This window comes from Carcharodon carcharias, chromosome 7 (assembly GCF_017639515.1).
Source record: "Carcharodon carcharias isolate sCarCar2 chromosome 7, sCarCar2.pri, whole genome shotgun sequence".
Lineage (NCBI taxonomy): Eukaryota > Metazoa > Chordata > Chondrichthyes > Lamniformes > Lamnidae > Carcharodon > Carcharodon carcharias.
In genome coordinates, this window is record NC_054473.1 from 76,901,635 (window position 1) to 76,919,321 (window position 17,687).

Below are 17,687 nucleotides of genomic sequence, written 5' to 3' on the forward strand. Positions count from 1 at the left end.
AGCCATCTAAGTGAGGTACCAAATGCTGCCCATTCCCTTTGGAACACCAAGGCTTGTGGGTCAGGCAGAATTCAGAGCAGGTCACATGACCCCCTTCATTCCTTAATTTTACCTGGAATTAAAGACAGGCACCCCAAAACATAAAAATCTTATAAATTTCATGCTTGTAACAAGACAGTGTTCGTTTAAATTAATGGCAGTTTTGCCTGTTTGGCCTAGAAGAGATATTTGCTTTTTTTATGTAACTGACAATTGGTTAAATTCAAATTAATTTCCAGAAGCCCTATAAAAAGGTTATAGATACTAGCCCGTAGATGGTTAAAAATATTAATATGCTATCCTGAGAGAAATTGAGATCATTGTTAACACTTTACTTTTATATAACAGATAATTTATCATATCCCATAGTGTTTTGCACCCTACAGTTGGATTTACATTCAATAAGCCTGGCAAAGTTTGAGTAAATGTAGCTCCAATGAGCTGCTGACATCAAGATGTATCCCTCATGGAATAAGACAACTTAAGGCAGTCTGGAACACTGAGCCATAGACAAATTGTGTCCTGTAGTCAGTGCAGGATGTCAGACTGCTAACTTGAGAGTTTAGCTCTAAACAATGACAAGGTCACATTTTGTTATTTTTATGAGAAGCAATGAGAAATTGATGAATCTTGCTATGAAAACTATTCATTCATACATTTCATGTTTAATAGATCAGTTTCAAATTGTATCAACAACACTAAAGGCTCTTAATTTGGAGTCTGGTCAGAGTTCCAGTGGTCACTGTCTTTTCTCACCCTTTTTGTTTAATTGATGAGCAGAGAGTATGTGTGATGAAACAATCTGGGGATTTAGCAGGGGATGCAAATTTGCTAAAGAAGAAAGAACAAACTTGCATTTCTACAGGACCTTTCACAATCTCAGGATGTCCCAAAGCACTTTACATCCAATGGAGTACTTTTGCAAAGTAGTCACTGTTGTGTTGTAGGCAAATGCAGGAGCCAATTTGCTCACAGCTAGCTCCCATAATGGACAGATAATATGCAAAACAAAAACAAAATTACTTGGAGAAACTCAGCAGGTCTGGCAGCATCGGCGGAGAAGAAAAGAGTTGACGTTTCGAGTCCTCATGACCCTTCAACAGAACTAGGTGAATCCTTGGAGAGACCAAACATAAACTGGGCGACCGCTTTGCAGAACACCTGCGGTTTGTCCGCAAGGAAGACCCAAACCTCCCTGTCACTTGCCATTTTAACACTCCACTCTGCTCTCTTGCCCACATGTCTGTCCTTGGCTTGCTGCATTGTTCCAGTGAAGCCCAACGCAAACTGGAGGAACAACATCTCATCTTCCGACTAGGCACTTTACAGCCTTCCGGACTGAATATTGAATTCAACAACTTTAGGTCTTGAACTCCCTCCTCCATCCCCACCCCCTTTCTGTTTCTTCCCCCTTCCTTTTGTTTTTTTCCAATAAATTATATAGATTTTTCTTTTCCCACCTATTTCCATTATTTTAAAATATTTTTAAATCTTTTATGCTCCCCCCACCCCCACTAGAGCTATACCTTGAGTGCCCTACCATCCATTCTTAATTAGCACATTCGTTTAGATAATATCACCAACTTCAACACCTATGTGTTCTTTTGTTCTGTTGTCTGTGACATCTTTTGATGATCTGCTTCTATCACTGCTTGTTTGTCCCTACAACCAGAACACCCCCCTCCACTTCTCTCCCCCCACCCCACCTTAAACCAGCTTATATTTCACCCCTTCCTTGGATTCACCTAGTTGTGTTGAAGGGTCATGAGGACTCGAAACGTCAACTCTTTTCTCCACCAATGCTGCCAGACCAGCTAAGTTTTTCCACGTAATTTTGTTTTTGTTTTGGATTTCCAGCATCCGCAGTTTTTTGTTTTTATCTCTGGGCAGATAATATGTTTTAGTGATGTTGGTGGAGGAATAAATATTCTCCAGGACGCCAGGGAGAACACCTGACTTCTCTTTGGAATTTTATATCCACTTGAGAGGGCAGATATCTCATCTGAAGAACAGGAAACTCTGACAATGCATCAGAGTACACCTACCTGTCACACAAAGTGCTGACATGACACCACCTCACTCATCCCTGTTGATCCTGTCGCACCCCATTTATAACTCAGCTTGGATTTCTGAGAGGCATTCTACATAATCATGGAATTGAACATGCTCTCACTGGTCTAATCCTATGCTGCAGTTAAATGTAAGAGTGAGTAATCTTATCTTCATGATTTTATTGTAAGTGGCTGCAGAGATAGTGGAGGCATTGGTTGAAATATTCCAGAACTCACTAGATTCCGGGAGGGTCCCAGCAGATTGGAAAACGGCTAAAGTGACTCCGCTGTTCATGAAGGGAGGGAGACAAAAAGCAGGAAACTATAGGCCAGTCAGCCTAAGTCATTGGGAAAATATTAAGGAAGAAATAGCAAGACATTTTGAAAACCTTAACGCAATCAAACAGAGTCAACATGGCTTTGTGAAAGGGAAATTATGTTTGACAAATTTGCACTAGCTCGTTAAGGATATAACAAGCAGAGTTGATAAAGGGGATCTAGTGGATGTAATGTATTTGGATTTCCAGAAGGCATTCGATAAGGTGCCACATAAAAGGTTATTGCACAAGATGGGAGTTCACGGTATTGGGGATAATGTATTCGCATGAAGAGAGAGTCGGGGTTAATGGGTCTTTTTCAGTTTGGAGTAACGTAACTAATGGAGTGCCACAAGGATCAGTCCTAGGGCCTCAATTATTTACTATCTATATTAATAACTTGGAGGAGGGAGAAGAGTGTAATGTATCCAAATTTGCTGATGATACAAAAATAGGTGGGAGGACACAAGAAATCTACAGGGGGAAATGAATAGGTTGAGTGAGTGGGCAAATGGAGATTTGCAGATGGAGTTTAATGTAGGAAAGTGTGATGTAAATGCGCTTTGGTAGGAAGAATCAAAAGGCAGACTATTATTTAAATGGAGGGAGACTCCAAAAAAGTGCAGCACAGAGGGATCTGGTTGTTCTTGTGCATGGAACACAAAATTAGCATGCAGGTGCAGCAAGTAATTAAGAAGGCAAGTGGAATTTTGGCCTGTATTGCTAGGGGTTTGGAGTTTAAAATAGGGACATCTTGTTACAACTGTACAGGGTGTTGGTGAGGCCGCACCTGGAGTATGTGTATAGTTTTGGCCCCTGTATTTAAGAAAGGATATACTGGCATTGGAGGCAGTTCAAAAGAGAAGCACTAGGCTGATTCCTGGGATGAAGGGGTTGACTTATCAAGAACGACTAAACAGGTTAGGCCTTTATTCATTACAGTTTAGAAGAATGAGAGGTGATCTTATTGAAATGTACAAGATTCTGAGGGGGCTTGACAGAGTAGATGTTGAGAAGTTGTTTTCACTAGTGAAAGAATCTCAAACTAGAGGGTATAGTTACAGAATAAGGGGACACTCATTTAAAACTACGATGCAAAGGAATTTCTTCCCTCAGAGGGTAGTGAATGCCTGGAATTCTCTACTCCAGAGAGTTGTGGAGGCTAGATCACTGAAAGTATTTAAAGAGGAGGTAGATAGATTTTTGAAATATTGGGGAGTTGAGAGCTTTGGGTTGCTGGCACGAAAGAGTTGAGGCTTAGGGCAGATCAGCCATGACCTTATTGAATGGCAGGGCAGGCTTAAGGGGCCAAATGGCCTACTCCTGCTCCTATTTCTTATGTTTTTATATTCTTATTCTTAATTTTGAAAAAAATTTTGCACCACAGGCTTTGTAATCCTCAGTCAACTGACATCATTGTCGACCCAATGTGTGGAACCGGAGCTATACCGATCGAGGTAAGGTGGTGAGGAGAAAGGTCTAGTGCAGAGCAGTGTTGCTGTAGCAATCCATGCATGTTATTATCTCCTGCACTGAATCACACCTACATTAGAAATTTCAAATCCGCCATAGGTACTTTCTCGGGTTCAGTAGCATCAATTATTCAAAGAAGCAGATCCCACGCCCTATGTTTTGGGGTTGGCTTGCACTGCCTAATACTTAGGCAGTCTTCTACTGATATGTCCTCCCCAGCACTTTTTCTTTTGTCTCTATTTCTGTCCCATTCACTTTTCTCTGTCTTTCTTTATTCCCTTCTGCATCACTCTTCCTCCCTCCACCTTGCATTCTCTCCTTAATGCTTCTCTTATTAGCTGTATTAGCTATATTAGCTGTAGCTGAGTTGGTAGCACTTTCAACCCTGAGTCGAAAGGTTATAGATTCAAGTCCTACTCCTGGATTTGAGCAGAAAAATGCTGACCAACACGCCTGTGCAGTAATGAGGGAGTGTTGCACTGTTGGGGGTGCTGTCTTTCAAATGAAACTCCATCTGCCTTCTCTGGAGGATGTGAAAGATCCCATGGTCACTATTTCAAAGAAGAGCAGGGGAGTTATCTCCAATGTCCAATATTTATCTCACAACAAACATCACAAAATTATCACCCCACCAACACCACCCCCCCCCACCCCCCCCAAACCATTATTATGGAAGCTTGCTGCACTGAAATTGACTGCTGCATTGCCTACATCATGACACTGACTACACTTCAAAACTATTTCATCGGATAACATCCCATGTATAACTGGGAGGAGACTAGGTCCAGTGCAGAGTGGCCTGGCCGTGACTATACAGGCATCTCCTGCACTGGATCCCACCACCAAGCTGTGATTGAACACTCATTCAGGACTCCATTGCTGCATCAACACCCACCTATGTTATTTTGTTGCCTAGCACCTGTATCCTCACATCATGCTGCCTGCATTATTTATTGCTACACATCTTGCAGTGTCCTATAACACCCACCTAGACAGATCTTGCATCCCACCTGTGATGCATGCACACTGCACTGAACCATACAGATCAGAAGGTGGCCAGGTTTCATCCATGATCTGTGCGAAGGTAGCCAATCTTGGATGGGGATGACAGAAGATGTATTAAAATTAACCTACATGTTATTGAGAGGAAAAAATAGACGGTTCTCATCCGCCCATGCCCAGACACCTCAGCACTTTGACGTGGTATTTGTAGCAGAGGACCAGGTGACTTTGGACCATGATTCCTAAATCTATCCGATACCTAGGTTTAACTCATGTCATTTCTGGGTTTGTTGTAGACTAATTAAGTGACAGAGGTTGAGTGCAATGATTAGTCAACAATTTAATTATTATTGTATCATGAGAGAGTGAACTAGATGAACTGTAGTGTTTTCTTCTGGCAACTCCTATGCTTAGGGAGGACAGAATGAGACCCAGCTGCGATGTCATCCACCGACAATTCTGCCGACTCTATCTGGGATCATCTGGAGAGTGATCACTGGTTGAGTTAGTGGAAGATGCCCAGGACCAGTGGAATTGTGTTCCAGCAAGAGTTAGCACCTTCATTGGGTAGAGGAGGGGTTGGAACAAATAAAATTTGAAACTGGTGACTGGTTAGTTCATCCCCCAGGTAGATTCTCATCTTCATGTGCTGATGTTCATGTTAAGTCTCCTTTTTATTAGTTTTTTGAGTCATAAACAATAGACTACCATAACCATCAAGGGTTTAAAGCAGCAGGTTTGTATTGGCCCCACATTTATAGTGGTTTTGAAAATCCTGACAGTGACTCGCCTGAGGTGCAGTAGGAGACTGGTCCAAGTCTGTATCACTCTCTGCTTTCAGTGCGCACATGACTGAACACCTTTCCTGGTGTTGCCATGGGTGAACCCAGCAGAGAGGGAGTCTGGCTACACTGCACTCAGAAAGTTGTCCAGAGGGTCAAAGTTCATGTAAATACTTTTTCCTGTATAAAACAAGATAGTACTTTGAACAAAAGATATTCCTTCTGCACCATACCTTATGTTGTGGACCTCAGTATCTCATTTAAATATCCCCCTAGGGAGCTTTAGAATTTTCACAGTGTTACTTCCTTGGTGGAGACAACAATTTACTTGCTGTGAACAGATCCGTAAATAACATCAACTCTCTACAGAAGAAGAGACTGGAGAAGGGAAGGTAAGGATTCATCCTGCTATGCACACTGAGTTCTGTCTTTCTCTGAGTAAATGAGGTGTTAGTTATAATTGTACAATCAATGTCATAATCTAGCTTCAAACCTCTGTTCCTGCAGAATTAAGCTTTACCAACTGTAATTTTTCCATAAGCCCCCAATCACCTGAAGACCATGCCAAATTTGCACATTTGGTAACTGGGGTCAGTGGTCATTGTCTCAGAAGTTATAATCCTTGAGCAGAGAGAGGCTTGTGCTCAGTTGGGATGTCACCTGCCTTATGGCCAAGTAACGTGCTGACACTCACTTTTCAGACTCTCACATGAGATTGACCCTTTGGATGAAGAGTGTCTGGGTGCACGCACAACTGTACATGCCACGTGTCAGGATCTTCAGGAGAACCAGTTGTTCGGGTCAATTCAGTCCCTGTTAGCAACTTGGATTTTTGTATCAGGAGAAAAGAAATATTCCTGGATAATTGACAGCAATTGAACATCGAATGTCAGGAACTGTAATTATTTTCCTTAAGAAAAATGTCAGTTAAAAACTCATAATGCAAGACAGCACGAAGATTGAAAAGAGTCGGAGGGAAAATGTGATAAATTGTAGAAGAATTAGGTGGGGAGAAGCTTGATTGATAAGTGCTTATTATGCTGTAGTATTGTGCTGCCTGAGTGTTTTGACATTGTTCAGTTAAAATAATTACCACCCCGCACCCCTTGGCTATGATGGTTAACTTGGTAAAGCCAATTAGTAACTAGGCCATACAGACTAGCTGATTAGGTTTATTCCCGGATCTCTGCTGAGTTAGTCAATCTCAGCTGGGATGATGACTGAGGCAGTGCATCAGGCCTAAGCACGTTGAAGTCAGGAGAGGAAAATCAATTAGAGCTCTCACTCCTGATGTCTGTCCAATAATTTCCATAACTGGGTGTTTTGCCATTACTTGTTGTCTGGACTCACACTTGAAGATTGCACCGTTGGTGAGGTACTCTAGGGCACATGGCGACTGTGAAAATGTGGGCAGCGTTGGGATTTGGACTCAATACCAAACCCCAGAGTAAGAAAATTCTTGTCAAGGAATAACCTTATTGGCGAAAAGGACAGTCGCTAATTTAGAATGCAAACTAACAAAGTTAAAGGGACAACAGCAATTAATAATTAACATTCCATTAGTCGAGGCATGGCACAATACGTAAGTTCAACATATGTTGGTCTGTCTTTCCATGGCTCTGGGACTTCTGGGGTCTCCTCTCCTTGGCTCCTTGAACCTGGTCACTTGACTTGTGACATCCTTCGATATTTTAATTAGCCAATTTAACTTTTTTATATATATATATATATATATATATATATATATATATATACACACAAATTCCTTTGCAGCTTTAAGATTTCAACTCTAATTTCCCAGTATACCTTAACTGCTAATGCTTCTAATCCACCTTAACTGCTGGAGCCGCACACTGTACAGCTGCCTGCTACTGAGTCTCTGTTTCTCTTTCTCAAACTGAAAGCAACTTCCTAACAAATACTATTTGCTTTCTCTTAAAGCAATTACTTTTAGTCTGAATATATGGATTCTTACAGCAGTTCCCAACATGTGTCAATTATTTTAGACACTTCTGGGTTTTTATAGCAACTCCTCAACCTATGACAATTACCCATCAATTGGCAATGCCCTGTGCAGATGCTAACTTATTAGCAAGTGCCTTATTCCTAATTTTGACTCCTGAAAATGCCCCCCAGCAAGTGTCCTACGACAAATGCTATCCCCTGGCAAGTGCAAAGCCCTCTTGTGATACACCCCTATTTTTATATGCTTTTTGAAAATAACTTTGCAGCATAAAACCCAAGGTTGTGCACCTATGTCGACAAAACTAAGAACTGATTCATCAAATATTTGTGACTCTTGACCGATGGGAAAACTGATCCTAGCTTTCCCCAACAATCTGGTGCCCAGTCCACCTTTCTTGAGCCAGTCAGCTTGGGCGACCCTTCTATTTGCTAACTATAACTTGCATCTAAACAGGGGCTCCTGAAACACCTGATGCTTTCACCCCTTCCATACTATAACTTCAGTTTTTTTTAAAGCTACATTACAGTATTTGGCACTTAAAGAGACCTACATATGAAGTTTATATACAGTATATTTTGATAATGTAAGCCTTAATAATTATACAAAAGTGTCAACGAGGTGGATTTCAGAGCTGGAGCTGCGGGTGGACTTATTGTGGAGCATCCGCGATGCTGAGCAAGTCATGGATAGCACATTTATTGAGGTGGTCATACCGCATGTGAAGATTACACAGACAGAAAGGGAATGTGTCACCATTAGGAGCAGTAAAGGACTCAGGAAGGTAGTGCAGGGGAGTCCCCTGTGGTCATCCCCCTCTCTAATAGATATTCACTTTGGATACTGTTGGGGGGGATGGCCTCTCAGGGGAAAGCAGCAACAGCCAAGTTCACGGCACCATGGGTGGCTCTGCTGCTCAGAGGGGCGGGAGGAAAACAAGTGGCAGGGCTATGGTGATAGGGGATTCAATAGTTAGTGGCACAGACAGACGCTTCTGTGGCCGCAAACGTGAATCAAGGATGGTATGTTGCCTCCCTGGTGCCAGGGTCCAGGATGTCATGGAGCGGCTGCATGACATTCTGGGGAGGGAAGGTAAACAGCCAGTGGTCGTGGTACACATTGGTACCAATGACATCGGAAAACTAAGGGGTGAGGACCTGCAAGCTCAGTACAGGAAGTTAGGAGATAAATTAAAATGCAGGACCTAAAATGTAGTAATCTCAGGATTACTCCCAGTTCCACGTGCTAGTGAGAGCAGGAATAAGAGGATAGGCCAAATGAACACATGGCTGGAGAGATGGTGTAGCCAGGAGGGATTCAGATTCTTGAGGCACTGGGACCGGTTCTGGGGAAGGTGGGACCTATACAAACCGGACAGGCTGCACCCAAGCAGAGCTGGGACCAGTGTTCATGCGGGGGCTTTTACTAGTTCTGTGGGGAGTATTTAAACTAGGGGATGGGATCCCAGGAGTAGGATCAGATAGGTCAGACTCAGATCAGAAAAATGGATGTAGAACATTAGCTAGGGATGTTGTGATAGACATGGAGTTACAGGAGAAGCAAAGTTTACAAAGTGTCCAGCAAGGGAAATTAACGGGGTTAAACTGTTTATACTTCAATGCAAGGAGTATTACAAACAAGTTAGATGAGTTAAGGGCACAGGTAGACATATGGCAGCAGGATGTCAATGCTATAACGGAGACCTGGCTAAAGGAGAGACAAAACTGGCAGCTTAATATCCCTGGTTATACAGTCTTCAGACACGATAGAGTAGGAGATAAAAAAGGAGGGAGGGTAGCACTAATGGTTAAAGAATCAATTCCAGTTGTGAGAAGGGACAATATACTAAATGGGAAATGGGTCAACAAACGAGGCTTTATGGATTGAGCTTAGAAATAAAAAAGGGGCAGTCACACTACTGGGAGTTTACTACAGACCCCCAAATAGTGAAAGGGAGATAGAAGAACAAATATGTAGGCAAATTTCTGCTTGTAAGGACAAGAGGGCAATAATAGTAGGAGACTTCAACTATCCTATTATCAATTGGAAGTCAAACAATATAAGGGGCACTGAGGGAGAAAAATTCATGCAGTGTGTCCAGGAAAATTTTTTCAACCAATTAGTGACAAACCCAATGAGAGAAGATGCAATTCTAGACCTAGTCTTGGGGAACAAAGAAGGGCAAGTGGGTGAAGTGACAGTTGGCGACCACATCGGGGACAGTGATCAAAATTCAGTTAGATTTAGCATTACCATGGAAAAGGACAGAGATAAGACAGGAGTAAAAATCTTGAAATAGGGGAAGGCAAATTTTGCAGAAATGAGAAGGGATTTGGCTGAGGTGGACAAGACAGCACTGCTGGAGGATAAAACAGTGGAAAACCAGTGGGAAGCACTAAAAGGCAAGATCCTAATTGTACAAAGTAGACATGTCGCCTACAAAAATAAGAGTGGTACTGCCAAATCTAGACCCCCCTGGTTGTCTAGAGGAATACAGGGGAAGATCAAACAGAAAAAGAAAGTGTACGATAGGCACAAAGAACTAAGCACTGCAGATAGCCTAGACGAATATAGGAAGTGCAGGGATGAAGGAAATAAGGAAAGCAAAGAGAGGACATGAAAAAAGATTAGCAAGTAAAGTTAAAGATAACCCAAAGATGTTTTACCAATACATTAATGCTAAGAGGTTAGTTAAGGAAAAAGTGGGACCTCTCAGAGATGAAGATGGAAACTTGTATGTAAATGCAGAGGATGTGGGAAGGGTTTTAAATGAATATTTTGTCTCCATGTTTACAAAGGAAAGGGAGGATGTAGATATAGTAGTCCAGGAGGAACACTGAGCGATATTGGACGGGATAGTCATAAAGAGAGAAGGAAGTACTCGAAAGGTTGAAATCCTTGAAAGTTGATAAGTCACCAGGGCCAGATGGATTGTTTCCGAGGCTGCTGAAGGAAGTCAGGAAGGAGATAGTAGATGCTCTGAGGATGATTTTCCAATCTTCACTAGATACAGAGGAGGTACCGGGGGACTGGAGAAATGCAAACGTAGTTCCATTGTTTAAAAAGGGATCAAAGGAAATGCCAAACAATTATAGGCCAGTTAGTCTTACATCAGTGGTGAGCAAATTAGTAGAATCATTCCTGAGAGATGGAATTAACTGTCATGTGGAAAGGCATGGACTAGTCAGGGATGGTCAGCATGGATTTGTTAAAGGAAGAACATGCCTCACAAATGTGATTGAATTCTTTGAGGAAGTGACAAGAAGGGTTGATGAAGGTAGTGCAGTGGATGTTGTGTACATGGGTTTTAGCAAGGCATTTGACAAGGTCCCACATGGCAGATTGGTCAGGAAAGTAAAAGCCCATGGGATTCAGGGTAATGTGGCAAACTGGATAAAAGATTGGCTTTGTAACAGGAAACAAAGGGTAATGGTTGATGGATGCCCTTGCGAATGGAAATTTGTCTCAAGTGGTGTTCCACAGGGCTCGGTGTTGGGACCCTTGCTGTTTGTGTCATATATTAACGATTTGGACACGAACATGGGGGGCACGATTGGGAAATTTGCAGATGACACAAAGATTGGCTGAGTAGTGGATAGTGTAGAGGATAGCCATAATCTCCAAAACGTTATAGATGGGTTGGTGGAGTGGGCGGTAAAGTGGCAGATGGATTTTAACATAGAGAAGTGTGAGGTCACATTTAGGGAGGTCAAACAGTTACAGGGATTACACAATAAATGGGAATATACTAAGAGGTGTAGATGAAATGAGATCTTGGTGTACAAGTACACAGGTCCCTGAAGGTAGCAGTTCAAGTAGACAAGGTTGTAAAGAAGGCAAATGGAATGCTCTCCTTCATTGGCAGAGGTATAGAATATAAAAGTAAGGATATAATGTTGGAATTGTATAAAACAACTGGTGAGGCCACAACTGGAGTATTGTGTGCAGTTTTGGTCACCACATTATAGGAAGGATGTAATAGCTCTGGAGAGAGTGCAGAGGATGTTTACAAGAATGTTGCCAGGGTTAGAAAAGTGTAGCTACAAACAGAGATTGGATAGGTTGGGGTTATTTTCCTTAGAACAAAGAAGGCTGAGAGGTGACTTGATTGAGGTGTACAAAATTATGAGGGGAATAGATAGAGTGCACAGGATAAAATTGTTTCCCTTGGTGGAGAATTCTAGAACCAGGGGACATAGATTCAAGATAAGTGGCAGAAGGTGTAGGGGGGACATGAGGAAGAACTTTTTTACGCAGAGGGTAGTGCATGTCTGGAATTCGCTGCCCAAGTTGGTGGTAGAGGCAGACTTTTTAAACTGTTTTAAGAAGTACCTGGATCTGCACCTTAAGTGCTGTAAGTTGCAGGGCTATGGGCTGGGTGCAGGAAGGTGGGATTAGAAAGGGCACCTGGGTGTCCTCGGGCTGACATGGACACGATGGGCCGAATGGCCTCCTGTGCTGTAAGTTTTCTATGGTTCTAAGTCTAACAATGTTCAGGGAGGGAGTAGGGGCAGGTTTAAGAAAAACACCTTGTTGTGATGGAGACCAAGCTGTGACCTCAGCTAACACCCATTTTTGTATTGAATTGTGTTTCATTGTGCATTGCAGGATTACCTGGGGCTTGCCATTAGATGTTGCCCAGTGGGACATTTGTAACCTTCCCCTGAAGACCAGTTCTGTAGATGTGGTTATATCAGATATGCCTTTTGGAAAGAGGTAAGACACTGTAACTGTGAAATTAGTTTATTAATCAGCAGAAACAGAGCAACTCATTATTTATCTGTGGCATATTCGGGTATGCAAAAATGGTCGCCCCCATGTGCTTAGATAACAACGGTCATTGCAGTTCAAAGCAATTCATCATGAAGTGCGATGACACATTCCAGAAATGTGATAAAATACTATTCTCTGGGGATGGCTGACTCTGGTCTTCTGGTCTGGTCCTTCCATCATTGAAGACCGAGCATTCACCTGCTTCCCCCCAAAACCTCTCCATCTCTCTTGTAAGAACTGCTCAAAACTCTTTGCCATAAGGTTATCACCCACGTCTTAAGTTCCCTGATTCTCAATATACCTCCCCTTGAGAAGCATCTTGCAACCATAATTATACTATAAATGCTCTGTAAAATTTTCATATAAAGAGAAAGACAGAATTTGCATTTATATAGCATCTTTCATGACCTCAAGATGCCCCAAAGCACTTTAAAACCAGTGAAGTACTTCAGAAGTGTAGTCAGTATTATAATGTAAGAAGTGCAGTAGCCAATTATTGCACAGTAAGATAGCACGAACGTCAATGTGATAATGACCAGTTAAACTGTTTTTGTGATCCTGATTGAGGGCTAAATATTAACCAGGACACCAGGGAGAACACCCCTACTCTTTTTTGAAACAGTGCCATGGAGTCTAAGTCCACCCAAGGGGGCTGACTGGCCTTGGTTTCACTTCTCATCCAAAGGACGGCATCTCCGACAGTGCTGTGCTCCCTCAGTACTGCGCTGGAATGCCAACCTAGACTCTGTGCTCGAGTCTCTGGAGTGGGACATGACCCCATAGTCATCTGACACATTGAGAGTGCTACCATTAGCAGTCAACAATAAATGTTGGATTTATTAAGCTTATCTTTCATTAATTGCCATTTAAGCCTCAAACTCATGTACTGATAGTAATTTTTGGATTTATGCACTTTATACCATTTAATGTTCTATATATCTCAACAGGTCCCCTCTCCCTTATACCACTTAGGTCTAAACTCTAAATCCTACCCATCTGTAATCTCAGTTTATTCACTTCATCATAGGGATATTCTTCATTTTGTACCTGTAATGCAAGTATATCTATGAAATCTAAGCACCATACTCTGTAGACTTACCAGTGACTGCTGAGCCTGAGTACACCTCTCTAGCCTTGCACTCCCTCCACTTGCTTGGCTGTTACTTCACCTGCCACTAGCCTAGGTGATGAACAGTGTATTGGCAGTTCTGAAATGAATTTGGATTTAAATATATATAGCTGATTTCTTTTAATTTTGGAGTCCATTGGTGAATATGCCACCCCAGGGATTTTGTAGACTGCCAGCAAGTTCGTGGAATCCTCAGGGCCCACTGGCTTTGGTTTCCCCGCCCCCCCCTGTACTGTAACACTGAAATAAGTACTAATATTACAGTGTACTAAATATTACAGTGCACTATACAGTGAAAACTTGCATTTGAAAGATTCCACGGTGTGAGAATATCACCCAAATTAGATGTGTTTTTTCTAGGTATTCTAGCCACAGATCTAATAGGCCCAGGTGAGGAAGGTTAAAGCCCAGGATCATTCCTGACTGGGGCGGTCTCATCTTTATAATTTTGAGAAGCACCCATGTGTTAAGAAATCCTCAGTGAGGCTACTATACTCCTGAAAAATCCCAAGACTTTGGAAGTGGTGGCAAACCTGTAGTTCTATTTATGATGTCCCTAGAAATAAAGAACTAGCATTAAACTGGTGACCTGTTCTTGTTATTTATTCGTGGGCATTACAGGCAAGGCCAGCAGTCATTGCCATCCCTAGTTGTCAAGATTCAGTGATGATGAGTTGTCTTCTTGAGCAGCCGTGGTCCATGTTTTGAAGGTAATAACTTCCAGTTTCCTACTAGTGTGCCCAGTACCCTCTGCTGGTTCTCCAGTAGAAGAGACTTTACCTTACTCTGCCTCCCACAGAAACTCTCAGGAGTCACAGAAAGCTGGGTTCTGGTTGTTGGGGTGTGGGGAGAAAAGCAAAAGAAAGACTTGTATTTATATAGCACCTTTCTGACCACCAGACGTCTCAAAACACTTTACAGCCAATTAAGTACTTTTGAAGTGTAGTCACCGTTGTAATGTAGGAAACGCAGCAGCTAATTTGTACATGGCAGCTCCCAAAATCAGAAATGGGATAATGGCCAGATAATCTGTTTTTGTGATGCTGATTGAGAGATAAAGGCCGGGACAATGGGGAAAACTTCCCTGCTATTCTTTGAAATAGTGCCTTGAGATCTTTCACATCCATCTCAGGGCGACAAGCAGGACCTCAATTTACCGTCTCGTGAAAGAAGGCACCTCCGACAATGCAGCACTCCCTCAGCACTGCACTGGAACGTCAGCCTTGGTTTTTGTGCTGAAGTCCTGGAACGAGACTTGAACCTGAACCTTCTGACTCAGCAACAAGAATGCTACCAACTGAACCATGGCTGACACACAGAAATACTCGCTGTTACTAGCACTGACTTCAGCTGGACTCTGGATTCTGTGTCATGCTCAGAAGGGTTACTGGTCCTGTTTCTGTTAAGCATGTTTATTCATGACTGATGTAATTGAAATATAGTCACTGGCCTCTGCACAATCCATTGAGTAGGAGGTGGAACTGGTTACAGCCCTTGAAAGTCTCTGACTTGCTTCTATTCTATGTTGAATTTAGCTGATTGTGGGTGGTACAGCGGTAACCCGTGTTTAGGAAGAGGAAAAGGAGCCAGGGTCTCCGCTCCCTGATTCCGATCATCTTTGGGGTTGGTTAAAAGACAGCCTTAAAGTTCAGAAGATGTTGATTGGTTTCTATATGTTGACTAAAACTAGAATAGGCTCGAGGAGGAAAAACTGGGACCTGTATCCAGCCTGTCTGAAGGAAATGGGGCGCATTTGCAGACCAGAGACTGGCAGAGCAGCCCTCCTAACGCAGGACAAGAAATGCTTTATAAAGGTAAGAAGTTGCCTGTAGTCTTGGCATTATCCTGTTAGACTAGGACACAGAGCTTCAGATGACATCATATGAGATGCATGTGTATCAAGTTACACAGGGAAATTTGATTGTCGTCTGCTAAACTGAGACCTTGTATCGATCAATGACTGCTCATTACAGTGATGCCCAGGCATTGATTTGTGAATTCAATAGTATATTGGAGTCCCTGGGATCTCTCTGACTGAGATTACTAATGGTACTTAAATTGGGGCAGTTTTGTTCTGTAATCCTGGCTCGTTGCGAACCTGATTGAGTTGACTCCTTGACCACTTAATGTTGGGCTCTTGTACCCAGCGGGTAGGAAGTTTTTATTACATCAGTATGAGCTAGAATTGGTCCTAGAAGTGAAAGGATGGTATGAGCGAAAGGTCGCTGACCCCCTGTGTAAGTGTGTGCCATGCTGACAATCAAACACTGAAATCCATTTAAGTTAACCATCCAGCACTCTGTTTTGTGACTCAATTATCTCAGTTTAAGTTTACAGAGCAATTTGCTGCCTCCACCCCCAACCACTTCCCTGGCCACATGCAGACTGGTGATACTAGGAGTGGATCCAGGAGAAAGCATCACATGATGCCACCCTAACTGATGGCAGATTTTCCAGGCAGTTGGTCCTTTTTTCTATTTCCCCTGAACAGTGTCTGTGTTAAATAGCAGCTGTGAGAAGGTGGCATCCTCTCGTACAGAATGTGTAGACTGTAGCCTGGTAACAAACCTGCTACTGATTGTTGCTGCCCCTCCCACCACCACGTGGGTTTAAAATCTGGATTGCTGGGTAAAAGATAGGGAAAATGCACCCATTTTTCTGCCCTAGTCCATCAATGCTGCAGCACTGAAGCAGCACCCTGTCTGTCTATACGAATGGTGATTGTTACCAGGGTAACACTCCAATATAATGCATTGGATGGCTTGAGCAATAAATAACTCCTCCAGAAACTGTTAAATACACCAGCTATTAAGTAGCTGATGCTTGCAGGGCACACATGCCAAAATCATACAGGCACAGCTATGGCATCAGAGTCTACTGTTTCGGCTTTTGATCACTATAACAAACCATGTCGTGTGTCAGCGTCGGCGTGTGTGTGCATGTGTGTCGGCGTGTGTGTGCATGTGTGTCGGCGTGTGTGTGCATGTGTGTCGGCGTGTGTGTGCATTTGTCGGCGTGGGCGTGTGTTGGCCTGTGTGTGGGCGTGTGTTGGCCTGTGTGTGGGCGTGTGTTGGCCTGTGTGTGGGCGTGTGTTGGCCTGTGTGTGGGCGTGTGTTGGCCTGTGTGTGGGCGTGTGTTGGCCTGTGTGTGGGCGTGTGTTGGCCTGTGTGTGGGCGTGTGTTGGCCTGTGTGTGGGCGTGTGTTGGCCTGTGTGTGGGCGTTGTCCTGTGTGCGTGTGTGGGCGTCGTCCTGTGTGCGTGTGTGGGCGTCGGCCTGTGTGCGTGTGTGGGCGTCGGCCTGTGGGCGTCGGCCTATGTGCGTGTGTGGGCGTCGGCCTGTGTGTGCATGTGTGCGCTCGCGTCGGCCTGTGTGTGCATGTGTGCGCTCGCGTCGGCCTGTGTGCGCGTGTGGGCCACGCGTCGGCCTGTGTGTGTGCGCGCGTCGGGCTGTGTGCGTGTGTGCGCGCGTCGGGCTGTGTGCGCGCGCGCGTCGGCCTGTGTGCGTGTGCGCGCGCGCGTCGGCCTGTGTGCCTGTGTGCATCACCATGTTTGTGTGTGTGTTTGTGTGCGTCAGCCTGTGTGCGTGTGTGTGTGTGCGTCGGCCTGTGTGCGTGTGTGCGCGCGCGTCGGCCTGTGTGCGTGTGCGCACACGCGTCGGCCTGTGTGCGTGTGTATGCGTCACCATGTTTGTGTGTGCGTGCGTGTGTTTGTGTGTGTTGGCCTGTGTGCGTGTGTGTGTGCGTTGGCCTGTGTGTGTGTGTGCGTTGGCCTGTGTGTGTGTGTGCGTTGGCCTGTGTGCGTGTGTGCGCGTCGGCCTGTGTGCATGTGTGCGCGTCGGCCTGTGTGCGTGTGCGCGCGTCAGCCTGTGTGCGCGTCGGCTTGTGTGCGTGTGTGTGCCGGGCTGTGTGCGTGCGTCGGCCTGTGTGCGCGGCCTTTGTGTGTGTGTGTTTCGGCTTGTTTGCTTGTGTGTGTGTGTGTGTTTCGGCCTGTTTGCGTGTGTATATGTGCACGTCGGCCTCTTTGTGTCTGTGTGCCTGTGCGCGCGCATGTCGGCCTCTTTGTGTGTGTGCGTGTCGGCCTGTTTTTGTGTGTGCGCGTGTCGGCCTGTTTGCGTGTGTGTGCGCGTGTCGGCCTGTTTGCGTGTGTGTGCGCGCGTCGG

The 17,687-nt window shown here is 44.1% G+C and overlaps 1 protein-coding gene across 3 annotated transcripts in view; it reads left to right on the forward strand.

The window, feature by feature from the left end:
- The window catches only part of thumpd3 (THUMP domain containing 3), a 66,234-nt gene that overhangs the window by 21,472 nt on the left and 27,075 nt on the right, over positions 1-17,687 (forward strand). For all 3 annotated transcript variants that reach the window (XM_041192573.1, XM_041192572.1, XM_041192574.1), the window contains exons 6-9: positions 3,795-3,864; positions 5,941-6,056; positions 12,236-12,343; positions 15,220-15,343. In XM_041192573.1, coding sequence (XP_041048507.1) covers positions 3,795-3,864; positions 5,941-6,056; positions 12,236-12,343; positions 15,220-15,343 — 418 coding nt within the window. The remainder of the gene's footprint in view (positions 1-3,794; positions 3,865-5,940; positions 6,057-12,235; positions 12,344-15,219; positions 15,344-17,687) is intronic.